Genomic DNA, 26428 nt, shown 5'->3' with positions numbered 1-26428 from the left:
GCATCTGTACATGCGGAATCCAAGCGTTTCAATGTGCGGATGGTACCCGGGTGTGGAGGACAGGAGACTCTCCTCCGGACCCGGGTACAATAGTACCTGTAAAAAAAAAGAATAAAGTAAAAAATAAATATCATACTTACCTTCTGATGGCCCCCAGTGTCTTTATCCGATGCGTCCTGGCTCGCCGGCAGCTCGCGATGGTCTGAAAAGGACCTGCCGTGACGTCATTTAGTCATGTGACGGGTCACGCGACCGCTGACGTCGGCAGGCCATCAGAAGGTAAGTATATATTTTTTACCATTCTTTTACGGTCACACTATATAAATCCATGCCGGTTGCTGGTTGCCGGTTGCATGGATTTATATAGTGTGACCAAGTTGTCAAGCACTTTCCAGGTGATGCTAAAATCGCTTGGAAAGCGCTTGTCAACCCGCATGCAGAAATGCATGTGAAGAACGCTTCACTTCCGCATGTCCCTGGCAGGAAAAACGCAAGTACAATTCGCATGTACAATCCGCATGTACAATCCGCATGCGTTTTTTCTGCCAGGGAGATGCAGAAACGCTCAGGAAAAATCCGGAGCATTTCTGCATCGTGGGCACATAGCCTTATATTAATTGTATGACTCAATATTGAGCACACGTAGCCATCTATACACAGCAGGAGGCCACACGTAGCCATCTATACACAGCGGGAGGCCTCACGGCGCCCCCCCCAGAGACAGCAGGAGGCCGCACTGTGCCACCTATACAGAGCGGGAGGCCGCACATAGCCATCTATACACAGCAGGAGGCCGCACAGCGCCATCTATACACAGCGGGAGGCTGCACGTAGCCATCTATACACGGCAGGAGGCCGCATGATGCCATCTATACACAGCGAGAGGCCGCACGTAGCCATCTATACACAGCAGGAGGCAGCACGTAGCCATCTATACACAGCGGGAGGCGGCACGTAGCCATCTATACACAGCGGGAGGCTGCACATAGCCATCTATACACAGCAGGAGGCCGCACATAGCCATCTATACACAGCGGGAGGCCGCACGTAGCCATCTATACACAGCAGGAGGCCCAACGTAGCCATCTATACACAGCAGGAGGTCGCACGGTGCCATCTATACACAGCGGGAGGCTGCACGTAGCCATCTATACACAGCGGGAGGCCGCAAGTAGTCATTTATACACAGCGGGAGGCCGCACGGCGCCACCTATACACAGCGGGAGGCCGCACGGCGCCATCTATACACATCAGGAGGCCGCACGGCGCCATCTATACATAGCAGGAGGCTGCACGGCGCCATCTATACACAGCGGGAGGCCGCACGGCGCCCCCCCCAAGAGACAGCAGGAGGCCGCACGGCGCCATCTATACACAGCGGTAGGCCGCACGGCGCCATCTATACACAGCAGGGGGCCGCACGGTACCATCTATACACAGTGGGAGGCCGCACGATGCCATCTATACACAGCAGGAGGCCGCACGATGCCATCTATACACAGCAAGGGGCCACACGGCGCCCCCCCAGAGACAGCAGGAGGCCGCACAGCGCCATCTATACACAGCGGGAGGCCGCACGATGCCATCTATACTCAGCGGGAGGCCAAACGATGCAATCTATACACAGCAAGGGGCCGCACGATGCCATCTATACACAGCGGGAGGCCGCACGGCGCCCCCCCCAAGAAACAGCAGGAGGCCGCACGGCGCCATCTATACACAGCGGTAGGCCGCACGGCGCCATCTATACACAGCAGGGGGCCGCACGGTACCATCTATACACAGTGGGAGGCCGCACGATGCCATCTATACACAGCAGGAGGCCGCACGATGCCATCTATACACAGCAAGGGGCCACACGGCGCCCCCCCAGAGACAGCAGGAGGCCGCACAGCGCCATCTATACACAGCAGGAGGCCGCACAGCGCCATCTATACACAGCGGGAGGCTGCACGATGCCATCTATACACAGCGGGAGGCCAAACAATGCAATCTATACACAGCAAGGGGCCGCACGATGCCATCTATACACAGCGGGATTCCGCACGGCGCCATCTATACACAGCGGGAGGCCGCACGGCGCCATCTATACACAGCGGGAGGCTGCACAACGCCATCTATACACAGCGGGAGGCCGCACGGCGCCCCCCCAGAGACAGCAGGAAGCCGCACGGCGCCATCTATACTCATCAGGAGGCCGCACGCAGTCACGCACGCACACAAACATATACAGACATACAGTGCCTGCAAGTAGTATTCAACCCCCTGCAGATTTAGCTGGTTTGATAAGATGCAAATAAGTTAGAGCCTTCAAACTGCAAACGAGAGTAGGTTTTATGAACAGAAGCATAAATCTTACAAACCAAAAAGTTATGTTGCTCAGTTGAATTTTATTAAATTTTAAACATAAAAGTGTGGGTCAATTATTATACAACCCCTATGTTTAATATTTTGTGGAATAACCCTTGTTTGCAATTACAGCTAATAATCGTCTTTTATAAGACCTGATCAGGCCGGCACAGGTCTGTGGAGTTATCTTGGCCCACTCCTCCATGCAGATCTTCTCCAAGTTATCTAGGTTCTTTGGGTGTCTCATGTGGACTTTATTCTTGAGCTCCTTCCACAAGTTTTCAATTGGGTTAAGGTCAGGAGACTGACTAGACCACTCCAACACCTTGACTTTTTCCCTCTTGAACCAGGCCTTGGTTTTCTTGGCTGTGTGCTTTGGGTCGTTGTCTTGTTGGAAGATGAAATTACGACCCATCTTAAGATCCTTGATGGAGGAGCGGAGGTTCTTGTCCAAAATCTCCAGGTAGGCCGTGCTATCCATCTTCCCATGGATGCGGACCAGATGGCCAGGCCCCTTGGCAGAGAAACAGCCCCACAGCATGATGCTGCCACCACCATGCTTGACTGTAGGGATGGTATTCTTGGTCGTATGCAGTGCCATCCAGTCTCCAAACGTCACGTGTGTGGTTGGCACCAAAGATCTCGATCTTGGTCTCATCAGACCATAGAACCTTGAACCAGTCTGTCTCAGAGTCCTCCAAGTGATCATGAGCAAACTGTAGACGAGCCTTGACATGACGCTTTGAAAGTAAAGGTACCTTACGGGCTCGTCTGGAACGGAGACCATTGCGGTGGAGTACGTTACTTATGGTATTGACTGAAACCAATGTCCCCACTGCCATGAGATCTTCCCGGAGCTCCTTCCTTGTTGTCCTTGGGTTAGCCTTGACTCTTCGGACAAGCCTGGCCTCGGCACGGGAGGACACTTTCAAAGGCTGTCCTGGCCGTGGAAGGCTAACAGTAGTTCCATAAGCCTTCCACTTACGGATGATGCTCCCAACAGTGGAGACAGGTAGGCCCAACTCCTTGGAAAGGGTTTTGTACCCCTTGCCAGCCTTGTGACCCTCCACGATCTTGTCTCTGATGGCTTCGGAATGCTCATTTGTCTTTCCCATGTTGACCATGTCTGAGTGCTGTTCACAAGTTTGGGGAGGGTCTTAAATAGTCAGAAAAGGCTGGCAAAAGAGATCTTTAATCCACACATGTGAAGCTCATTATTCTTGGTGCCTGAACTACTTCTTAATACTTTAGGGGGACCAAACAGAATTCTTGTGGTTTGAGGGGTTGAATAATAAATGACACTCTGAATTAACTTTTTACGTTTTAAAAAAAAATTTGCTGCTGTGCATTTCCCACTTCCAGGCTGATCTACAGTACAAATGTCACAATGCCAAGTTAATTCCGCATGTGTCAACCAGCTAAATCTGCAGGGGGTTGAATACTACTTGTAGGCACTGTATACATACACGCATAAACACATTTGAAAAACAAAAATACATATAAACAGACATCACGCAATGATGTCTGCCTGCACACACACACACACACACAGATACACACAGACACACACACTCACCATCCCCCGGCTCGGCTCCAGTCCTCTCCGGTGCAGCACTCCAGGCCGGGTGCGCACTGCGTGACGTCACAGCTAGGAGACACGGCCACGCACAGGGCCGTGTCTCCTAGCAGTGACGCGGCCGGGCCAGCACAGGGAAGTTAACTGCTGCAGTGCTGGCCCGGCCGAAGAAGAAGCAGCGGCCCCCCTGCCACTGTCTGCCGGTATGTGCCGCGGCTCCGCACATATAATGAGGACAATCTGGCCATAGACACTCCGGAGCCCCGGGCCCCCTGGAGGTCCGGGGCCCAGGGCGGTAGCCCAGATCGTCCTCATTATAATCCGCCTATGCATAGAATAGGAGGCCATATCTCAGGATTGGAGAGGCATAGGAAGCTTGTGTCCCTGTTGGAGGAAAAGTTGCGAAATCTAGAAGAGAGGTTAACTACCTTGAAAATCATTAAGGAAGGTGAAGAGTTCTTAGACAGAGCAGAATTATCTCTTCATGATTCAGAAAGAGAAGAAATTCTAACTGCACCTGACGAAACAGAGGAATGGAAGCATGTGACCCACAGAAGCAGGAGGATCGAGAGGCAGTCAGCACCCATACTGCTCAGGAACCAGTACCAGGCTCTCACGCAGGAGAACCAGGAAGAAATACAGCAAAATAAGACTTTGCCAGCAATGAATAACCTTGTAAGCCCTCAGAATCCTCCTGGATGGAGAAAGAAGAATGTTGTGAAGAAAAAACGGAGAGTGGTGGTCATGGGGGATTCCCTGTTAAGAGGAACAGAGGCCGCTATCTGCAGACCAGACATAACCTCAAGAGAAATGTGCTGTCTTCCAGGAGCAAAAATTAAAGATGTGTCTGACAGGATATCAAGACTCTTCAGACCTACAGATCACTACCCATTCCTGCTAATACATGTGGGGACAAATGACACCGCAAGAAAGGACCTGGAAACCATCTGCAGTGACTTTGAAGACTTAGGCAAGAAAGTGAAAGAATTGGGAGCGCAGGTGGTCTTCTCATCCATCCTCCCAGTGGATGGCCATGGAACAATGAGGTGGAATAAGATTCTACAGGTGAACAACTGGCTACGTCGATGGTGCCGTCAACAAGGATTTGGATTTCTGGATCACGGAATGAATTACCTATACGATGGACTACTTGCTAGAGATGGGGTGCACCTTACGAAGACTGGAAAACATGTATTTGGAAGTCGCCTTGTTACACTCATCAGGAGAGCTTTAAACTAGAACAATGTGGGAAGGGAAACAAAAGGCCAGAAAAAGCCATACAGCTGACAAATACTATTGAGATCTCTGCTACTGGAAGTGGAAAGGAAGAAAAAAGACAAAACAATTTAAATAATAAAAATATGGGAGGAAGAGAAACCAATCACAAACTAAAATGTTTTTATACAAATGCACAAAGCATGGGCAACAAACAAGGAGAATTGGAACTACTAATGCAGGAAAAGGAATATGATGTCATTGGAATCACTGAAACTTGGTGGGACGATACACATGATTGGAATAAAAGGCTAAAAGGATACAACTTATTTGCAAGAAACAGACTTGATAAACGAGGAGGAGGTGTTGCATTGTATGTTAGAAAAGCGTATATCTGCACAGAGATTGAAGCTTCAGAGACTGGGAGTTCTGTGGAATACAGGGAGAGAACAACGGAAAGGACACCATTGTAGGCATTTACTACAGGCCACCTGGGCAAGCTGAAGATATGGATGAACTCTTTATGTATCAAATGACCAAGTTCTCCAAAAAATATGACGTAGTGGTCATGGGAGATTTCAACTATCCAGACATTTGTTGGGAATCTCTCTCAAGTAAAACTAACAGGTCAAGCAAATTCTTATCCTCTCTTGCTGACAACTTTATCTTCCAAAAGGTAGGGGAGAAAACAAGGGGATCTGCTACTTTGGATCTAATCCTTATAAACAGGGAGGAAATGGTTGAGGAGGTAAAAGTGGCTGGGACCCTAGGAGGCAGCGACCATGCTATTATAGAATTTTGGATAACTAGAGGAGGAAGACATGTGAAGACTCAAACTTCAAGGTTAGATTTTAGAAAGGCAGATTTTAAGAGACTCAGAAAGAGAATAGGAGGGATCCAATGGCTGGATGTCCTTAAGGACAAAAATGTCCAGGAAGGATGGGAAATTTTTAAAAGTGAGATTCTCAAAGCACAATCGTTAACAATCCCGAAAAGTAGAAAGAATGGGAAGCATTTAAGGAAACCAGGATGGATGAACACAGAACTTAAACACATGCTAAAAAGAAAGAAAGAAATGTTTATTAAATGGAAAGAGGGAGGCATATCTAAAAAAAATTATAATGCAGTCTGCAGATCCTGCAGGGCACGTATCAGGTTAGCTAAAGCTGACAATGAATTAAGGCTTGCAATGTCAAAAGCAATAGAAAAGGATTTTGGGGGTATGTCAAAAGTAAAAGAAAAGTCAAAGATGCTATAGGATTTTTACAGGATGAAAATGGAGAAATGGTAAGAGAGGATGTTGAGAAGGCCGAACTTTTTAATTCCTATTTTGCATCTGTTTTCTCTCAGAAAGAAAATGTAACATCAACTGATCTTCACTGTCCTTTTAAAGGAATAGAGGAATCCAAGTTATCTGTAAACAGAAAGATTGTGAGGGAATATTTAGCTAACATAAATGAGTTCAAGTCTCCAGGTCCAGATGAATTACACCCCAGAGTACTGAAGGAGATCGTAGAAGAAATTTTAGAACCACTCTCCATAATCTTTGAAAATTCTTGGAGAACAGGAGAAGTCCCAGAAGACTGGAGAAGAGCAAATGTTGTTCCTATCTTCAAAAAGGGGAAGAAGGTGAACCCAGGGAACTATAGGCCGGTGAGTCTGACTTCTATACCAGGAAAGATCTTTGAACAAATTATTAAACAACATGTATGTAAGTACATGGATAAGAATGAAGTGATTAACCAGAGTCAGCATGGGTTTGTAACTAACAAGTCATGTCAGACTAACTTAATTTCCTTCTATGACAGAATCACTGACTGGGTGGATCAGGGAAATGCTGTAGATATAGTATATCTTGACTTCAGCAAAGCATTTGACAAAGTATCTCACACCATCCTTATTGAAAAAATGACCAAGTATGCAATGGACCAGGCAACTGTTAGGTGGATTCATAACTGGCTTAGTGATCGGACTCAAAGGGTGGTTGTAAATGGCTTCACATCCAGCTGGATGAATGTCTCAAGTGGGGTACCACAGGGCTCCGTCCTGGGACCTGTATTGTTCAACATCTTTATCAATGATTTAGATGAAGGAATTGAGGGTAAACTGATTAAATTTGCTGATGACACAAAGCTAGGAGGGATAGCTAATACTAGAGAAGAGAGAGAGAGGATTCAAAAAGACCTAAATAAACTGGAGCAGTGGGCAGCAACCAACAGAATGGTTTTTAACAGGGAAAAATGCAAAGTACTACATCTGGGCAATAAAAATGAAAAAAGCATATACAGAATGGGAGGAATAGAGCTAAGCAACAGTACATGTGAAAAAGACTTAGGTATACTAATAGATCATAGACTGAACATGAGTCAACAGTGTGATGCAGCAGCAAAAAAGGCAAATACAATTCTGGGATGTATTAACAGAAGCATACAGTCTAGATCACGTGAAGTCATTATCGGTCTTTACTCCTCTTTGGTCAGACCTCATCTGGAATACTGTGTACAGTTTTGGGCACCACATTTTAAAAAAGACATAGACAAACTGGAGCAAGTTCAGAGAAGAGCGACCAGAATGGTGACTGGTCTGCAAACCATGTCCTATGAGGAACGGTTGCAGGATTTGGGAATGTTTAGCTTGCAAAAAAGAAGACTGAGAGGAGACTTAATAGCTGTCTACAAATATGTCAAGGGCTGTCACATTGTAGAAGGATCATCATTATTCTCATTTGCACAAGGAAAGACTAGAAGCAATGGGATGAAACTAAATGGGAGGAGACACAGATTAGATATTAGAAAAAACTTTTTGACAGTTAGGGTGATTAATGAGTGGAACAGGCTGCCACGAGAGGTGGTGAGTTCCCCTTCAATGGACGTCTTCAAACAGAGGCTGGACAGACATCTGTCTGAGATGATCTAGTGAATCCTGCTTTGAGCAGGGGGTTGGACCAGATGACCCAGGAGGTCCCTTCCAACTCTACCATTCTATGATTCTATGATTCTATGATTCTATGAAAAGAAAAACAATGCCGGATTCAGGAGAACAGCGGCATTTATACCAGGTAAGTATATTAGATATTTATAGCAAGTGATAGATCCTCTTTAAAGTGGTTCATCATTTTATTTTTATTTTACAGATGTGTTGGGGACATGAATTTGTAACATTTATTGATATGTAAGTATTACATTTTCTCTTTCCTCACAGACTGCACTGCTCTCCTCTTCTCAAAATGACAACTGGTGGAGGAGCACGTGACCAGACCTGTCCATCAACCTTCTTCCAAAGTGCACATGGGAAAGCTGTTTTTCGATTGGAGGAGGCTGATGGACAGCTCTGATATGATACTGCTCCATCAACAGCCATTTTCCCTGTGCCATCTATTTTAGTGGTGTCTTCTTATGTGGCAGAGACGCCTTTGGGCCCCCTTAGGTACCATAGGCGAGATTCAACTTCAACCCTTACATTCCCTTTAACTACAACCCAATGACTATAACCCAAACTTGGCAACTCTACCGAAAGGAGGAGACCTTCTAGACTACCGGAAGAGCAGGTAAAGCTCACAGGTCTTGGTGAAGACATCCGGAAACTCACTGAATTCAGCAATTTTGGAAGGGTATTTCAGGAATGCAAGGGAGTAAGGCGTAAAAGGACTGGAAAAGTTGTGAAAAGGGGCATCATAGCGACAAAAAAAAATCATCTACCTGCTTCTCGGATGCCAACCAATCTCTATGTAGGCGAGTCTGGTTTAGGGAGTTTGATTTTCCAACATTGCTCTTTACTATCATCTCAGTTGGTCTTCTTTGTAAATGCATTGAACGGAAGTGTATAAGGAAAACTGCTTAGAATACACTTCCATAATACCCAAGGGAAGGTTCACCTAGGGTAAGCCGTGCTCTGCCCTGATAGATATAGTTTACATTAAGCCCTACTGTAATCTCACCGACGCTAATAGCTGATTAAGTCGTTCAGTTATTTCATTTGCACAGTCAATATCCGTCGCGAGGATTGTTTATATTACTGTCAATTACGGGAATCTCTGGTAACAGGAATACAAGGCGCCCTATGATGTCGGCCATTACTGTCTGTTCACTATCACAGCAGGAGGCCTGGTAAACATTCACAGGATTTATTAAAAAGTGCATATTAATCCATAGGATGAGTAACATGAGCCTGAAAGTACAAGCGTCAAACTTAAGCCATGTACCTGTTACCGGGGCCAGACGGAGCCATCAGATGTGCACTGGCATCTCAAGTCATTTGTGTGCCAAATTATTAGGCAAGTTGTATTTTAGAGGATTATTTTTATTATTGATCAACAACTATGTTCTCAATCAACCCAAAAGATTCATAAATATCCAAGTTTAACATTTTTGGAGGTTGGAGTGTTTTTTTTTTAGATTTGGCTATCTTAGGAGGATATCTGTTTGTGCAGGTAACTATTACTGTGCTGAATTATTAGGCAACTTAATAAAAACCAAATATAATCCCATCTCACTTGTTTATTTTCACCAGGTAAACCAATATTGATGCACAAAATTTAGAAATAAACATTTCTGACATGCAAAAGCAAAAACCAAAAAAATTAGAGATCAATATAGCCACCTTTCTTTATGATGACACTCAACAGCCTTCCATCCATAGATTCTGTCAGTTGCTTGATCTGTTTTCGATCAACATTGCGTGCAGCAGCCACCACAGCCTCCCAGACACTGTTCCGAGAGGTGTACTGTTTTCCCTCCCTGTAGATCTCACATTTTATGATGGACCACAGGTTCTCTATGGGGTTCAGATCAGGTGAACAAGGGAGCCATGTCATTATTTTTAGTTCTTTTAGACCTTTACTGGCCATCCACGCTGTGGAGTAGTTGGATGCATGTGATGGAGCATTGTCCTGCATGAAAATCATGTTTTTCTTGAACAATACCGACTTCATCTGTACCACTGCTTGAAGAAGTTGTCTTCCAGAAACTGGCAGTAGGTCTGGGAGTTGAGCTTCACTCCATCCTCAACCCGAAAAGGTCCCACTAAGTTCATCTCTGATACCAGCCCATACCAGTACCCCACCTCCACCTTGCTAGTGTCTGAGTCGGAGTGGAGCTCTCTGCCCTTTACTGATCCAGCCTCTGGCCCATCCATCTGGCCCTTCAAGAGTCACTCTCATTTCATTAGTCCATAAAACCTTTGAAAAATCAGTGTTAAGATATTTCTTGGCCCATTCTTGACATTTTATCTTATGTTTCTTGTTCAAAGGTGGTCATTTTTCAGCCTTCCTTACCTTGGCCATGTCCCTGAGTATTGCACACCTTGTGCTTTTTGATACGCTTTGCCATGAAACGCTTGACTGTTCGGTGATCACGCTTCAAAAGTTTGGAAATTTCAAGACTGCTGCATCCCTCTGCAAGACATCTCAGAATTTTGGACTTTTCAGAGCCCGTCAAATCTCTCTTTTGACCCATTTTGCCAAAGGAAAGGAAGTTGCCTAATAATTAAGCACACCTTATATAGGGTGTTGATGTCATTAGTCAACACCCCTCCTCATTACAGAGATGCACAACACCAGATTTACTTAATTGGTAGTTGACTCTCAAGCCTATGAAGCTTGGAGTAGGACAACATGTATAAAAAGTATCATGTTATCAAAATACTCATTTGCCTAATAATTCGGCACATAGTGTATATAATCCTGTCCATGGGGGTGCATCGAGTGTTAAGAAATGTGCAACTTTTGTTACACAGTTGGTCTAGTGAACTGAGGGGTGCACAGCTTCTACGCCTTCATGCAGCATTTAAGAAAGTCATGCAAAATCAACATTGTTCGACTCAACTGTAGTAGCACTGTGAATAAGGAAGTCTGTCGCCGCAAAATGCCTTTTAGACTAACTATACAGTGGAATAGGGGACTTTACCCTTATAAAAATCATACTAGCATTGTACTCATTACTTATACAGAACTTGTGAAAATAATTTTTAATCCATATGAAAATGAGGGGTCTTTGGCGCACCCATGGCGGTGCCATAAGCCAAGTGCACCATAATGCCCTCTCTAGTTGCATTTTTGGGATTGCCCTAGCTTGTGATGGAGTACACTCACTCCTTGAGCAAACACTGTCCTGCGTGTTTGCACATGTGCACTGATTCTGGCCATGACCCAGCTCATGACCAGGACATGGGTGCACCAAGGTCCCCATTATCACTGTATAGTTAGTCAAAAGGGCATTTTAGGGTTGAAAAACACCCTTAAAGGAAAATTTCAGAACTAATCCCAAATTAACCATCTGAGGCTATGTGGACACAGAGTTTTTCAAGGAGATTTTGGAGCAGAAACAGCAGAAAGTCTCCAAATCTCAAAGCTCCTCAAAAACTTGGGAGTTTTCTTTCAGTTTCCACTCAAAAAAAACTCAGCAAAAAGACTCCATGTGCATATACCCTTAAAGAGAGTCTGTCATCCCAAAATGACTGTTCAAACCAAGCACAGTCGCTCGGTGCTCCCTAGGCATGACTGAGCAGCTCAGTGCACATTCATACCAACTTGTTTTGCATTTATTTATGCCATCCTGTTGCTCCTATAAGATTGGAACTGTCAATCAAGGAAGAGGGGGCAGACAAAGATGAAAAAGAAGTAGGTGGGAAGGTGCACTCAACTGTTTGGCCACAACAAGGGTGCACCGGCACTTATGCTTTTTTTTTTAAGTTATTTTATGCTGCCAGACTTCCTAAAAAAAAAAAAAATTTGTGCCGGCACAACATTTCGGTGGGACTGGCAGATTGTCGCATTGGGTCATGTTGAATTTCAATTCCTCATCCTTTTGTTCTCTAAAGAGATAAGCCATCGACATACAGAATGTTGGCCAACAACTTACTCCATTCCACATGCATGCTCAGTAGAGATGAGTATGTATATGGTGGTATGTGGAGAAACACCAGTTCTGGAAGAGAGTTTGGCCACCAGCTATCAAAGGTGTATGGACTTCATGGTTCGTAGGGAAAGTAGACTCCTCCAAGGTTGTTAGTATAGGGACCATGAAGGAAATGTGCCCAAAGGGGTTTGCCACATTTTATTTCTCCACAAGAACCTGATCAAGACTTTCTCTCCAGAGGAGGAAGAGAAAAGCAGCCAAGGAGTCACAAGTTCAAATTGTTCTGCAAGGAATGAGTAGGAGGATCAAGAAGCACCACACGGACCTTTAACAAAGATGGCACAATGATATCAATCACCACAATCAAGCCTATGCTTTCACCCTGTAGAGGAACACACAGACTACAATGACCTGACGGTGACTCTCCTACTTTGCTTAATAATCAACAAGTCTCCCCCATTGCTATCTTCTGCCTCTGTGACCTCTTAGAAAATAACATTTTGTGCAAAGAAGTTATTATACTTCTGGCTTTTGTATTCATTCTTTGGATACAAAATAATAATAAAAAATAACTGCAGAAAGAACTGTAGGTCCACACCGAGCTGTGGTCACCGATGTCTGAGCCTAGATGTGCCAAGCTCTGGGGCACCAAGTACCTCTCTATGAAGCAGGGCAGACATTTAGAACAAACTATTATCCATTATCATCTACTGTCCATGGATTTATCTTGGACAGTAGACAATAGGAAAGAAGGCATATTTACACCACAGCCTACATCGGGGGTATGTTGCGTGGATGTCCTGGTGATTCCTCCCACAGAAGGTTGGAATGTATCCCCACACAGTGGAAGATTTCACCCAGGCTCTTATTATAAGAAAATGTATTCTGTGCCATATACATTTTTGACTATGTCTCTCTTCATAGAAAAGTATGAGAAACTATATGCTTTTCTATACAGTGGAAAAGATAGTATACCAACACATTATTGACCTCAGTCTGGTCAATGTTACACCATGGATACATTTGTATTCACATGTTGTGAACAGAGCCTTAGCTGAACAAAAAGATAGATAGATAGATAGATAGATAGATAGATAGATAGATAGATAGATAGATAGATAGGAGATAGATAGATAGATAGAATAGATAGATAATAGAAAGATAGATAATAGATAGATAGATAGATGATAGATAGATAGATAGACAGATAATAGAAAGATAGATAATAGATAGATAGATAATAGATAGATGATAATAGATGGATAGATATATAGATAGATAGATAGAATAGATAGATAATAGAAAGATAGATAGATAATAGAAAGATAGATAGATAGATAATAGATAGATGATAGATAGATAGATAGATAGATAGATAGATAGATAGATAGATAGATAGATAGATAGATAGATAGATAGAAAAGGCACCTAACATTTTGACTCAAAGTGTGAGCCAATGACAAAGGCTTGTGAACCAAAACATTGCCACATGGGCTAGTTAGTTTTTTCTTTGCATATTTTAGAGTGAGGCCTCCTTTTATTCTTGATAGATAGATAAATAGATATGGTATAGATAGAGCGATAGATAGATATATGAATAGATAAATACAGTAGATACAGGTGCATCTCACTAAATTAGAATATCATCAAAAAGTTAATTTATTCCAGTTCTTCAATATAAAAAGTGAAACTCCTATATTATATAGAGTCATTACACACAGAGTGATCTATTTCAAGTGTTTATTTCTGTTAATGTTGATGATTATGGCTTACAGCCAATGACAACACAAAAGTCATTATCTCAGTAAATTAGAATACTTTATAACAACAGCTTGAAAAATGATTTTAAAATCTGAAATGTTGGCCTAGTGAAATATATGTTCAGTAAATGCCCTCAATACTTGGTCGGGGCTCGTTTTGCATCAATTACTGCATCAATGCGGCAATGTGGCATGGAGGCGATCAGCCTGTGGCTGCTGAGGTGTTATGGAAGCCCAGGTGGCTTTGATAGCAGCCTTCAGCTCGTCTGCATTGTGGGGTCTGGTGTCTCTCATCTTCCTCTTGACAATACCCCATAGATTCTCTATAATAGATCCTCTATGGGGTTAAGGTCAGGCGAGTTTGCTGCCAATCAAGCACAGTGATACTGTTGTGTATAAACCAGGTATTGGTACTTTTGGCAGTGTGGACAGGGGCCAAGTCCTGCTGGAGAATGACATTTCCATCTCCAAAAAGCTTGTCGGCAGAGGGAAGCATGAAGTGCTCTAAAATGTCCTGGTAGACGGCTGAACTGACTTTGGCCTTGATAAAACACAGTGGACCTACACCAGCAGATGACATGGCCCCCCAAACCATCACTGATTGTGGAAACTTCACACTAGACCTCAAGCAGCTTGGATTGTGGCCTCTCCACTCTTCCTCCAGACTCTGGGACCTTGTGGAGTGTGTCAATGACCGCCTTCTGGGCATCTGTCAAATCAGCAGTCTTCCCCATGATTGTGGAGCCTACTGAAACAGACTAAGGGACCTTTTAAACGTGTAGGAATCCTTTGCAGGTGTTTTTTGTTAATTATTCTAATTTACTGAGAAAATTACTTTTGAGTTTCACTTTTTGTATTGAAGAACTGAAATAAATTAACTTTTTGATGATATTCTAATTTAGTGAGATGCACCTGTAGATAGCTATGAGAGAGATAAATAGATAGATATGAGATATATATTAGATAAATAGATATGGGATAGATTTATAGATAGATAAATAAATACAGTAGATAGATAGATATGAGAGAGATAGATAGATAGATAGATAGATCTTCAGCACCACATGGGCACTACCAATCAACCTGAAGAAAACTAATATCATGGTGTTCCAGAAAAGAAAGCAGAAACCTGAAGGCCACCCGCCCTTCATAATAGACAGCTGTCTACTTATGGAAACCAACAAGAACATCTACCTGGGCCTACAACTCAGCCAATCAGGGAGCTTTAAGCAAGCCATACAGTTGCTGAAAGACAAGGCGTGCAAAGCCTTCTATGCCATCAGAAGACATCTGCACCTGTAACAGTCTGGCTAAATATCTTTGATACCATCAATGACCCAATGATGCAGGCAGCGAAGTCTTGGGTCCAGTCTCGTACCCAAATTGGTCAAAGTGGGACGCTGGACCAACAGAAATATTACACCTAGAATTCTGCAAACACCTCCTCCAAGTCCATCGGAGCACATCAAACAGCGCCTGCAGGGCAGAGCTGGGCAGATTCCCGCTACACCTTGTGATCCAGGAGAAGGCGCTATCATTCAAGGCTCATCTACGAAGCAGTAGCCCCAGCTCCTACCATCACAAAGCCTTGCTACACCAGGAAGCCCCAGGAGAATGAAACCCCCCAACACAAATCACCCCAAACTAGCCTGACCAAGCCATCAACCGGCATGGCCTGACAAAAGTGGATATCCAGAAGATGGCACACAAAGGCAAAGAGGAATATCTCAGCGTCTGGAGGAACGACATTAACAAATCACAGAAACTGACGATATACCAGAACCTACAGAGGGAATACAAACTGTCCCCATATCTAGAGAAACTTGTAAACCCCAAAGAGCAACAGATCCTGAACTAGTACAGACTGAGCGCCCACGGCCTACTCATCGAATTCGGGCTGCACCAACAGAACTACATGCCCCGAGAGCGCAGACTCTGCCAGCAGCGCCCCCAGGAGGCCGTGGAGGATGAGGCCCACTTCTTGCTGAGGTGCCCCAAATACTCCGCAGTGAGGGACACTCACTTCATGAGACTGTCCGATCTCCTCCCAGACTTCACCTCCATGGAGGAGGAAGACAAACTGCCTATACTACTGGAGGAAGAGGAAAGTGCAGCGGCCATGACAGCGCAATATGTCAGTACCTGCCACAGACTAAGAGGAGCCTGATAGGTCATGGCCCCCGATACCCCACCCTGGATGTGTCCCTATCCCCATCCCCCCATTATTTTACCACTTGCTTTGGCAATGCTAACATGTACTTAGTCCTGACAACAAAGCCCATTTCATTTGATTTGATAGATAGATAATAGATAGATTATAGATAGATATAGGGATAGATAGATGATAGATAGATAATAGATAGATGATAGATAGATGATAGATAGATAGATGATAGATAGATGATAGATAGATTATAGATAGATATAGGGATAGATAGATGATAGATAGATAATAGATATATAGATAATAGATAGATAGATAGATAATAGATAGACTGATAGATAGATATAGGGATAGATAGAGGATAGATCGATATGATAGATAGATAGATAGATAGATAGATAGAATGCTAATCAGAGAAATAGGCAGCAGTTCCATTTGATTCAAGTGGAAAAAAAATATTTATGGCCAAAGTTGGTTGCATTTTGGCTCCAACAATGATAATTTTTCAAGAACGATAGATAGTTATTAGTCAGATAGATAGATCATAGATAGATAGAAGGATAGATCAATAGATAATAGATAGATAGATAATAGCTAAATTGATAGATAATAGATAGATGATAAATAGATAGATATAAAATAGATAGATAGATCATAGATAGATAATAGATAGATAGATGATAGATAGATAGATAGATGATATATATGGATGATTGAGAGATAGATAGATAGATAATAGATAGATAGATGATAGATAGATAGATGATAGATGGATAGATAATAGATGATAGATTGATAATAGATGATAGATTGATAGATAGATAGATGATAGATAGATAGATAGATAATAGATGATAGATAGATAGATAATAGATAGATGATAGATAGATGATAGATAGATGATAGATGGATAGATAATAGATGATAGATTGATAATAGATGATAGATAGATAGATAATAGATAGATGATAGATAGATAGATGATAGATAGATGATAGATGGATAGATAATAGATGATAGATTGATAATAGATGATAGATTGATAGATAGATGATAGATGGATTGATAATAGATGATAGATTGATAGAGAGATGATAGATTGATAGATAGATAGATGATAGATAAATAGATGATAGATAGATAGATGATAGATAGATGATAGATGGATAGATAATAGATGATAGATTGATAATAGATGATAGATTGATAGATAGATGATAGATGGATAGATAATAGATGATAGATTGATAATAGATGATAGATTGATAGATAGATGATAGATTGATAGATAGATAGATAGATGATAGATAGATGATAGATAGATGGATAGATAATAGATGATAGATTGATAATAGATGATAGATAGATAGATTTGATAGATAGATAATAGCTGGTGCAGCAGAGAATGGCCCAGCAGAGGGTTAAATACACTGCAGTTCCCAGCACTGCAATGACGGAGGACGTATAGGGAACATGGTGCCTATAGGTGAAAGTCTCCAGAGAAGAAGTAAAGGTTTTCGTGCTCCGGATCGTTCCCATATTCCGCAGCTGCACAGAAGGAGCAGCTTGTAGGACTGTCACACAGCGTCCGGGCAGCAGGCGGAGGCTTGGCCACTGTACACTGGCTCCTGGCTAATCCTTCAGGGCTCACTTAAAAGATTAGAGGTGGGTGGTGCTAAGATTCCCTGAACTGGGTAAGGATTTTGGAAGCAGGCAAACAAGCACAGACTTTTAATTCACTTGTGGAGCAGCCTACAAGCTCCAGCTGTCTCTCTCTCTCTCTCTCTCTCTCTCTCTCTCCCACTCACTCTCTTTCTCTATCTTTCTCTATTTGCAGCTGCACAGAACCTGGCAAGGAAGAAAGTCACAGAGTAAGAATAGAAAGAAAAGTGTTTCCGACTCTAAGAAGAAATTTTACTTTTTTTTTTTTATATTTTGTACTTAACGCACTTTTAATAGAAGAAAGTTAAAGAAAAGGTAAAGTGTCTTGGGGTGTTTCATGAATAAGTCTTGAAGGACCTTTGGCCACTTCTGGTGCAGTCATGCAGTTCCATTGGAACGTTGTGGCCCTTCTAAACTTTGGGTTCATCCTCTGGAGTTCTGCGGAAGAATATGATTATTACAGCTGGCAGTCAGACAATTTCCAAAATGGACGATTCTACACCAAGCAGAGCAAATGTGTGGACATTCCCCAAGATCTTCATCTCTGCCATAATGTTGGCTATAAGAAGATGAGGCTTCCTAATTTACTGGACCACGAGACCATGCCTGAAGTAAAGCAACAAGCCAGTAGTTGGGTTCCCTTGTTGGCGAAGAGATGTCATAGAGATACCCAACTCTTCTTGTGCTCCTTATTTGCACCAATTTGCTTGGAGAGACCCATTTACCCATGCCGGTCGCTATGCGAGGTTGTGCGTGATAGTTGTGCACCAGTCATGGAGTCGTATGGTTTTCCTTGGCCAGAGATGCTGAACTGTAATAAATTTCCTCTTGATAATGACCTTTGTATCACTGTGCAGTATGGCACCAAGCAAGTGACTCAACCATCAGGTAATGCATTTTTATCTTACCAATGCTGTATGAAAGAACATTGTACAAAGTTTTCCCATCTGCACTTGTCTCTAAACCTCCCTCTTGAGCATTCTTTACGGCCAATGTTATAAGAAGCAAATAACTTGATCACATTGTGGTTGGAAATTGGATTAAGTGGAGGAAACCAATGGAAAGAATATGTTAAATTTGGGCAACTTTGGGTCTAGTAATTAAACATTTTAATGTGGGGGTAACATCCATGAAGGACTGAAACTTGTACTAACAAGCCCAATTTTTTTAGTAGAGTTTTTTAGATTTTTGTTAGAGGCCTTGTACTTTGTATAGCCAACTAAGCTATTCTTACCCTCAAAAATACCAAAATGGGCAATTGAAACCCTCAACGAGGTTCGAAATCATATCTAATCAGTGTCAAACTTGGGAAACAAGTGGCTCCAGTGGATAGGTGATAATGTTTCCTTTGATAAAGGTTTATCTAAGGAACTCACCTTAAACCCTTGAAGCCTCTTTAAAAAAACTAACATTTATTCTATATCTAATTTGCAAAAACTATAAAAATGCAACAAAAAAAGTTATGATCAGATTTGAATTCTGGATTAAGCTCATCACACACATTAGATGGCTGTCGGCCAAATGATGGTCCGGATGATCGTTCGGCTGGCAGCAGTCTCGGTTGGCTCGCCCATACACAAGGGGGCCTGTTTGGCAGGTCTGGTGACAGCATATCTACGGGAGACAATATGATCACATGTCCAAAATCGGACATGCCGGATCAATTTAATAAATTGTCCAAAGCTCCCATACACCATCAGCTGAACACGTTGATATCCGAACATTAGTCTTAGGTGTTTGGGGGGATTTATCATCTCTATGTCCATATTGACTATAACTATTTGGAACTGCAGCCAAGAAGTCAAATATTATAAGCTTTACCTTGTGGAATATAGTCCATTGGGTCAATATCTGATACAACTTATCACCAATGGAAAAATGATGGTAAGAAAAGGTGTCCTAGAAAAACATTCAAAAATGTTATTATCCCCAACATTCTTTTTCTCGACAACTGAAATGATCCAAGTCTACTTTCTCATGTGTATTTGTGGGGGCACAAATCAGGTGTGAGGTGGTGTATTTGTAAACTCCAACAAAAAGTTTCCCTTGCCAAGGTTCCAATAATTTATGTATACAAGTCGTGCCCAAGGAGGGCTCACCATTTTTTGAAGTTTCGCAACAGCTGGGAAGCCACAGGTTTGAAACCATGTAAGTAGATGATTAGTTGTTGAGCTCCAGGATCATTGAAGCCACAGACAAATAAGAAATTATTTCAGCATTACCCCTAACTTGGGCTCATACCCAATGGAAATCTCCATCAATGTTTAGTCCTTATAACCTCAAGCAATTACCCCAGAATTTCCCATAGGCAATACAAAATATATATGTTTTGCCAAAATCAGAAGCATTTTTAAACAAACAATAAAACATATATATATTTTAATAATTGAAAAAATACATATATTTTTAGTTATTTTATACTTTTTTATGAGGGCAGTACTATGTAGTAAGGACGATTACATATGGTTAAAACTTAAAAAAAAAACATTGAAAAATTAAAAAATATATTTTTAGCTACTTTTTACTTTTTTTACAAGAAGGACAGTACTATGTAGTTGGGGTTACATATGGTTAAAACTTACAAAAACATTGAACAATTAAAATATATATATTTTTAGTTATTTTTGTAGTTTTTTTTACAAGAAGTACAGTACAATGTAGTAAGGATTACATATGGTTAAAACTTTAAAAAAAATCATGAAAAAATTAAAAATATATATTTTAAGTTATTTTTACAAGAAGGATAGTACTATGTAGTTGGGGTTACATATGATCAAAACTTTTTAAAAAAAATCATCAAAAATAGATATTTTTAGTATTTTTTTTACTTTTTTTTACAAGAAGGACAGTACTATGTAGTTATGGGTTACATATGGTTAAAACTTACAAAAACATTGAAAAATTAAAAATATATATTTTTAGTTATTTTTACTTTTTTTACAAAAAGGATAGTACTATTTAGTTGGGGCTACATATGGTTAAAACTTAAAAAAAAATCATAAAAAATTGATATTTTTAGTTTTTTTACTTTTTTACAAGAAGAACAGTACTATGTAGTAAGGGTTACATATGGTTACAACTTTAAAAAAAATCATAAAAAAATTAAAATATATATTTTTAGTTATTTTTTATTTTTTTTTACAAGAAGGACAGTACTATGTGTTAAGGATTACACCAGGTTAAAACTTAAAAAAATGAAAAAATTTAAAATATATATTTTTAGTTATTTTTAGTTTTTTTTTTACAAGAATGACAGTACTATGTGTTAAGGATTACATGGGGTTAAAACTTTAAAAAAAAAATGGAAAAATTAAAAATATATATTTTTAGTTATTTTTTTTACTTTTTTTTGCAAGAAGGACAGTACTATGTGTTAAGGATTACATATGGTTAAAACTTTAAAAAAAAATTGAAAAATTAAAAATATATATTTTTAGTTATTTTTACTTTTTTTTTTTTACAAAAAGGATAGTACTATGTAGTTGGGGTTACATATGGTTAAAAAAATCATTGAAATTTAAAAAAAAAAAAAAAAAAAACCTGCATTCCTGAGTTGGTATTATTTGCTGGACAGATAAGAACGCAGACAGTTCCCAGGAGACTCCTGTGAGTAGAATATATTGGAGTTTTACAGAATGGGAACACAAGAGTCAAAATTATAAATATGAGAGATTCTTGTAGTGACTTCATACTCCCCCCAAATGTTGGAAAGGTCTTAGGAAAAAAAAAATTAAAATAAAATAAGATCTGACATTTAAAACGAATTACATGTTAATAACTTTTTTAAGACAAAAAAAAATGTATTTCAGAATGAAAGAAAATATGAAATATAGGGGATAGAAGAGATAAGAGATGAATAGGGTTCATTGCAACAAGCATTATACTTTATATACTCAAATCTCACATTACAAGGATGAATGAGAAAGGGCATTTTGAGGTTGACTTTTTTATGCATAGATGTTGGCTATGACCCAAATGGCAAAGCATGATTTTCCTTTTACATATGAATTTTTTTTTAAAAAAAGTCTTGGAAATGGAATTTTGGTGATGAAAATTTTTGCTTTTAATTTTTTTTTTCAATTTTGTTTAAAACTTTTTTTAAAAAATCTTTAGATGTGAATTTCTGGCATGTTACAACCAAATAATTGATTTTGCAGTGTAGATTTAGATTTGGCATTTTTTTTACATTAACCTTGTCATGACTTTATTGGATTTTTCACATTTTTTTTCTCCATTGAGGAAAAAATGCATTAGAGAAAACAAATATATGCAACAACATGTATGGGATATTACGTGCAGTATCCCAGAGACGATCTAGGACCATGTCACAGAACGACGCTTTAAATGAAGGATAATTCTCCCCTTGTTTCGGTAAAATTTTATTTTTTTGGTGTTTTTTTAATGACAGTAAATAGGGGTTATTCACCCCAACTTTTACCATTTATGGACCCCATGTGTAAATGATGCCCAAGGGTACATGCACACATGTCATTTTTTTATCCTAGATTTTTGTAGGTTTTCAGCAAATTTTTTGACAAAAATATGTAAAAAAAAATTGTAATTTTTTCCAAAAAATACAGCAAAATATCTACATTAGGTCAAGTCCCCACTCAGTTTTTTCTGCATTTTTCTGCAGGTGTCTGCACCAAAATAAGCAATAATCTGCTCTGATTATTAGCTTTTTTGATACGTTTTTGTTGGAGATTAAATGTAGCATCTTTTTAGAGAATTTTTCAGTGCATACAGGCTGAGATTCTGCACTTAAAAACGCAATTGCATTTTTCACATGTATTTTTTCATTTTCCACATAGAAACTTATTTGAAAAAAAGCACCAAAAAATTCACAGTTCATCAGTCTTGAAACTCACAGTGGACATGAGTTTTCATGTAATCCCATCTACTTTACATGTTAAATGCAGGAGATTTTATGCACAAAAAATGGCTGAAATACACCACATGGGAACATGGGCTTAAATTGAAAAAATAATTACATGAAAACATACATGTTTAAGATGATCATCTCTATAATTGTGGGTATATATAATAATCACCAATAATTATTCGAAATTCAAACAAAATTTATATTAATTATTGTAGATGATATATGATTAATTCATTTATGCAACTATTTTATTTGTATAATTTTTTTTTACAATTTTATAAAAGATCTATCGCAGGTAAATGAAAAAGAGATCAACAATAAGGAAAACTACTAAAATAATGAAGAAAAAAAATAATATAATGAAAAATAATTAATCCAATGTAGAGATGGGATAGTTCATGTTGATATCAAAATGAGGCATTTTACATAGGACTGCTGATACCAACTGCACAGTTCTGTCACACATTCAGCTCTGTTGCATCGGGACGTAACTTCTGTACATCTCAGATCCTGGAGGGGCAAATGATACTTATTTTACTTGCTGTATATAAATTACTGAAACTGATTTTAGATAAACAGATGTACAGTACCATCCATCGATCAAATGGTCACACAATCCTTCAATATGTTTATCTACAAATGTTTTCATGGATTATCTGTTTTCTATGAGTTTTTAAAGGGAATATATCAGCAGGTTTTTGCTATGTAATCTGAGAGCAAGCAGTATGATATAAGGACAGAGCTCCTGATTCCAGTGATGTGTCACTTACTGGGCTGCTTGCTGTAGCTTGGATAGAATCCCTGTCTTCTCTGCCATAGGTGTAGCAGTGCTCAAATGCTGAGCCCTGTGTAACCCCGCCCACACTTCTGATTGGCAGCTTCCTGTGAACACTGTCATCAAACTGCTTAACTGTGTTGGGGGTGGGCAGGGTTACATAGATTAGCTGGACTAGTCTGCACAAGACACCTAGTCCTGTAGTGATAATCTCCTCAATTAGAAAAAGTATAGAAAAGAATTTTAAATGTTAATGTGTCAATTTTTAGCCATAGAACCTATATATAGTACCAGCCTTAATATGTAACACATGCCTTATTCCTATTTTCCATTCCCACTTTTAGGTTATCTTGATATACATCTAGTACTGTGAGAAGTATACCAGCACTTGCACTTTATCACTATCTCACTTTATTACCTGCATACATAACACTTTAAAATTTCATGTGGTATATTGGTTGATGTATTCATTTTGTGCATGTCTTCTCTTGGCATTATTGATACTTTCCTTTGTGAACCTCCTTTTTTCTTTTTTGTGATTCCTTTCCCTATTCTTTTTATTTTTATTATGTATTTTTAAAATTATCACTAATAAATGTTATATTTTATATTATATTTAGTTTATGTGTCCTATATAGTGATAATCTCCTGTTCATAGAATACTAATTGTATTGAAACTACAGTACACAGCCCAGTAACTGACACATCCCTGGAATAAGGGTCTCTGCGTCTACATCATGCTGCTCTCAAAACCTCCAGGGTTAACAAAAACCTCCTGACAGATTCCCTTTAACAGGACTTCAGCTCTGCTACATCTGTAGCATATGTTCCTCCAGCTGTTTCATCTGTAGTATATGTTCCTTCACATCTGCTACATCCATAGCACTTGTTCCTCCAGCTCTGCTAGATCTGTGGCACAGGTTCCTCCAGCTCTTCTATAGCTGTAGCATATTTTCCTCCAGCTCTGCTACATCTGTAGCACATGTTCCTCCAGCTCTGCTACATCTGTAGCACATGTTCCTCAAACTCCGCTGCATCTGTAGCACAGGTTCCTCCAGCGCTCCTATACCTGTAGCAAATGTCCCTCCAGCTCTGCTGCATTTCCAGCACATGTTCCTCCAGCACTGCTGCTTCTGTAGCACATGTTCATTCAGCTCTGCTACCTCTGTAGCACATGTTCCTCCAACTCTACTGTATCTGTAGAACATGTTCCTCCAGCACTGCTGCTTCTGTAGCACATGTTCATTCAGCTCTGCTACCTCTGTAGCACATGTTCTTTCAACTCTAATGTATCTGTAGCTCATGTTCCTACAACTCTACTGTATCTATAGCACATGTTCCTCCAGCTCTGCTGCATCTGTAGCACACGTTCATTCATGTCTGCTGCATCTGTGGCATATGTTCCTCCAACTCTGCTGTATCTGTGGCACAGGTTCCTCCAGCTCTGATGTATCTGTAGCACATGTTCCTTCACCTCTGCTACCTGTGTAGCACATGTTCCTCCAGCTCTGCTACCTCTGTAGAACATGTTCCTTCACCTCTGCTACCTCTGTAGCACATGTTGCTTCACCTCTGCTACCTCTGTAGCACATGTTCCTTCACCTCTGCTACCTCTGTAGAACATGTTCCTTCACCTCTGCTACCTCTGTAGCACATGTTCCTTCACCTCTGCTACCTCTGTAGCACATGTTGCTTCACCTCTGCTACCTCTGTAGCACATGTTCCTTCACCTCTGCTACCTCTGTAGCACATGTTCCTCCAGCTCTGCTACCTCTGTAGCACATGTTCCTTCACCTCTGCTACCTCTGTAGCACATGTTCCTCCAGCTCTGCTACCTCTGTAGCACATGTTCCTCCAGCTCTGCTACCTCTGTAGAACATGTTCCTTCACCTCTGCTACCTCTGTAGCACATGTTCCTTCACCTCTGCTACCTCTGTAGCACATGTTGCTTCACCTCTGCTACCTCTGTAGCACATGTTCCTTCACCTCTGCTACCTCTGTAGCACATGTTCCTCCAGCTCTGCTACCTCTGTAGCACATGTTCCTTCACCTCTGCTACCTCTGTAGCACATGTTCCTTCACCTCTGCTACCTCTGTAGCACACGTTCCTTCACCTCTGCTACCTCTGTAGCACATGTTCCTTCACCTCTGCTACCTCTGTAGCACATGTTCCTTCACCTCTGCTACCTCTGTAGCACATGTTCCTTCACCTCTGCTACCTCTGTAGCACATGTTCCTCCAGCTCTGCTACCTCTGTAGCACATGTTCCTTCACCTCTGCTACCTCTGTAGCACATGTTCCTCCAGCTCTGCTACCTCTGTAGAACATGTTCCTTCACCTCTGCTACCTCTGTAGCACATGTTCCTCCAGCTCTGCTACCTCTGTAGAACATGTTCCTTCACCTCTGCTACCTCTGTAGCACATGTTCCTCCAGCTCTGCTACCTCTGTAGAACATGTTCCTTCACCTCAGCTACCTCTGTAGCACATGTTCCATCTTATTCACTGTAAAATTTGTGAACAATTAATAATATGTTTCTTTATTGGGTGGCATATTCTGCACAGTTTTGGGATTATATTCTTAAAAGGAGTTTCTCCAATACAAACCTTACAGAGGAAATTTGCTATAGGATCAGATTTAATCTGGGTCTTCCTTCTATAGATTCTCTACCTTTACATATAAGTTTCCTAATTATACTTTCCTAATGCTGTTCGATAATCCAAAATATTTGATAATCTCACATCTATCAGGGGTCATTAAACTGGTTTTTCTCATCATCTAAAATGGGCAGAATTGTAAAGTCCTCGTATAAACAAGCAACTTTGCAATTTTTCTCTTTTCTCTTTTCAAGAACGGATATAATTTTAATTCCATTGTGGACTGCTCATTGTCTAAATTAACGGCCATTGGTTTCCTTAACAACCTACTTTTTTTTTTCCTAGTTTTCCTATCCCTTAGGCCATGTCCACACTATCAGTATTTGGTCAGTATTCGGTCAGTATTTTTTCTCAGGAGTGGGAGCCACAACCAGGAGTGGGTGATAAATGCAGAATTGGTGACTTGTTTCTATTATACCTTTCCTCTGATTGTTCCTCACCTGGTTTTGGGGCCGTGGCCTTAAGTTGCAGTCAGAGAGTCATATAAATCAGAGCGAGATTGGAACACGGTGCACGGACCGGCCGGCGGCTCTCC

At 40.8% G+C, this 26428-nt stretch overlaps 1 protein-coding gene across 2 annotated transcripts in view; it reads left to right on the top strand.

Annotated features, from left to right (window-relative positions):
- Positions 1 to 17446: 17446 nt before the first annotated feature.
- Positions 17447 to 26428, top strand: part of SFRP5 (secreted frizzled related protein 5) — a 128743-nt gene continuing 119761 nt past the window's right edge. Inside the window, exons 1-2 of one of the 2 annotated variants that reach the window (XM_073684988.1) lie at positions 17447 to 17583; positions 17756 to 18468. In XM_073684988.1, the coding sequence (XP_073541089.1) occupies positions 17961 to 18468 (508 nt within the window). In that variant the 5' untranslated portion in view covers positions 17447 to 17583; positions 17756 to 17960. Of the gene's footprint in view, positions 17584 to 17622; positions 18469 to 26428 lie in introns of those variants that run through there. The other variant, XM_073684987.1, reaches the window with a different exon arrangement.

Source organism: Phyllobates terribilis, unplaced genomic scaffold (genome assembly GCF_046119375.1).
Source record: "Phyllobates terribilis strain yellow unplaced genomic scaffold, ASM4611937v1 Scaffold_5__5_contigs__length_657084704, whole genome shotgun sequence".
NCBI lineage: Eukaryota > Metazoa > Chordata > Amphibia > Anura > Dendrobatidae > Phyllobates > Phyllobates terribilis.
The sequence above is the reverse complement of the archived record's forward strand: the minus strand, read 5'-3'. Positions and strand labels throughout refer to the sequence as shown.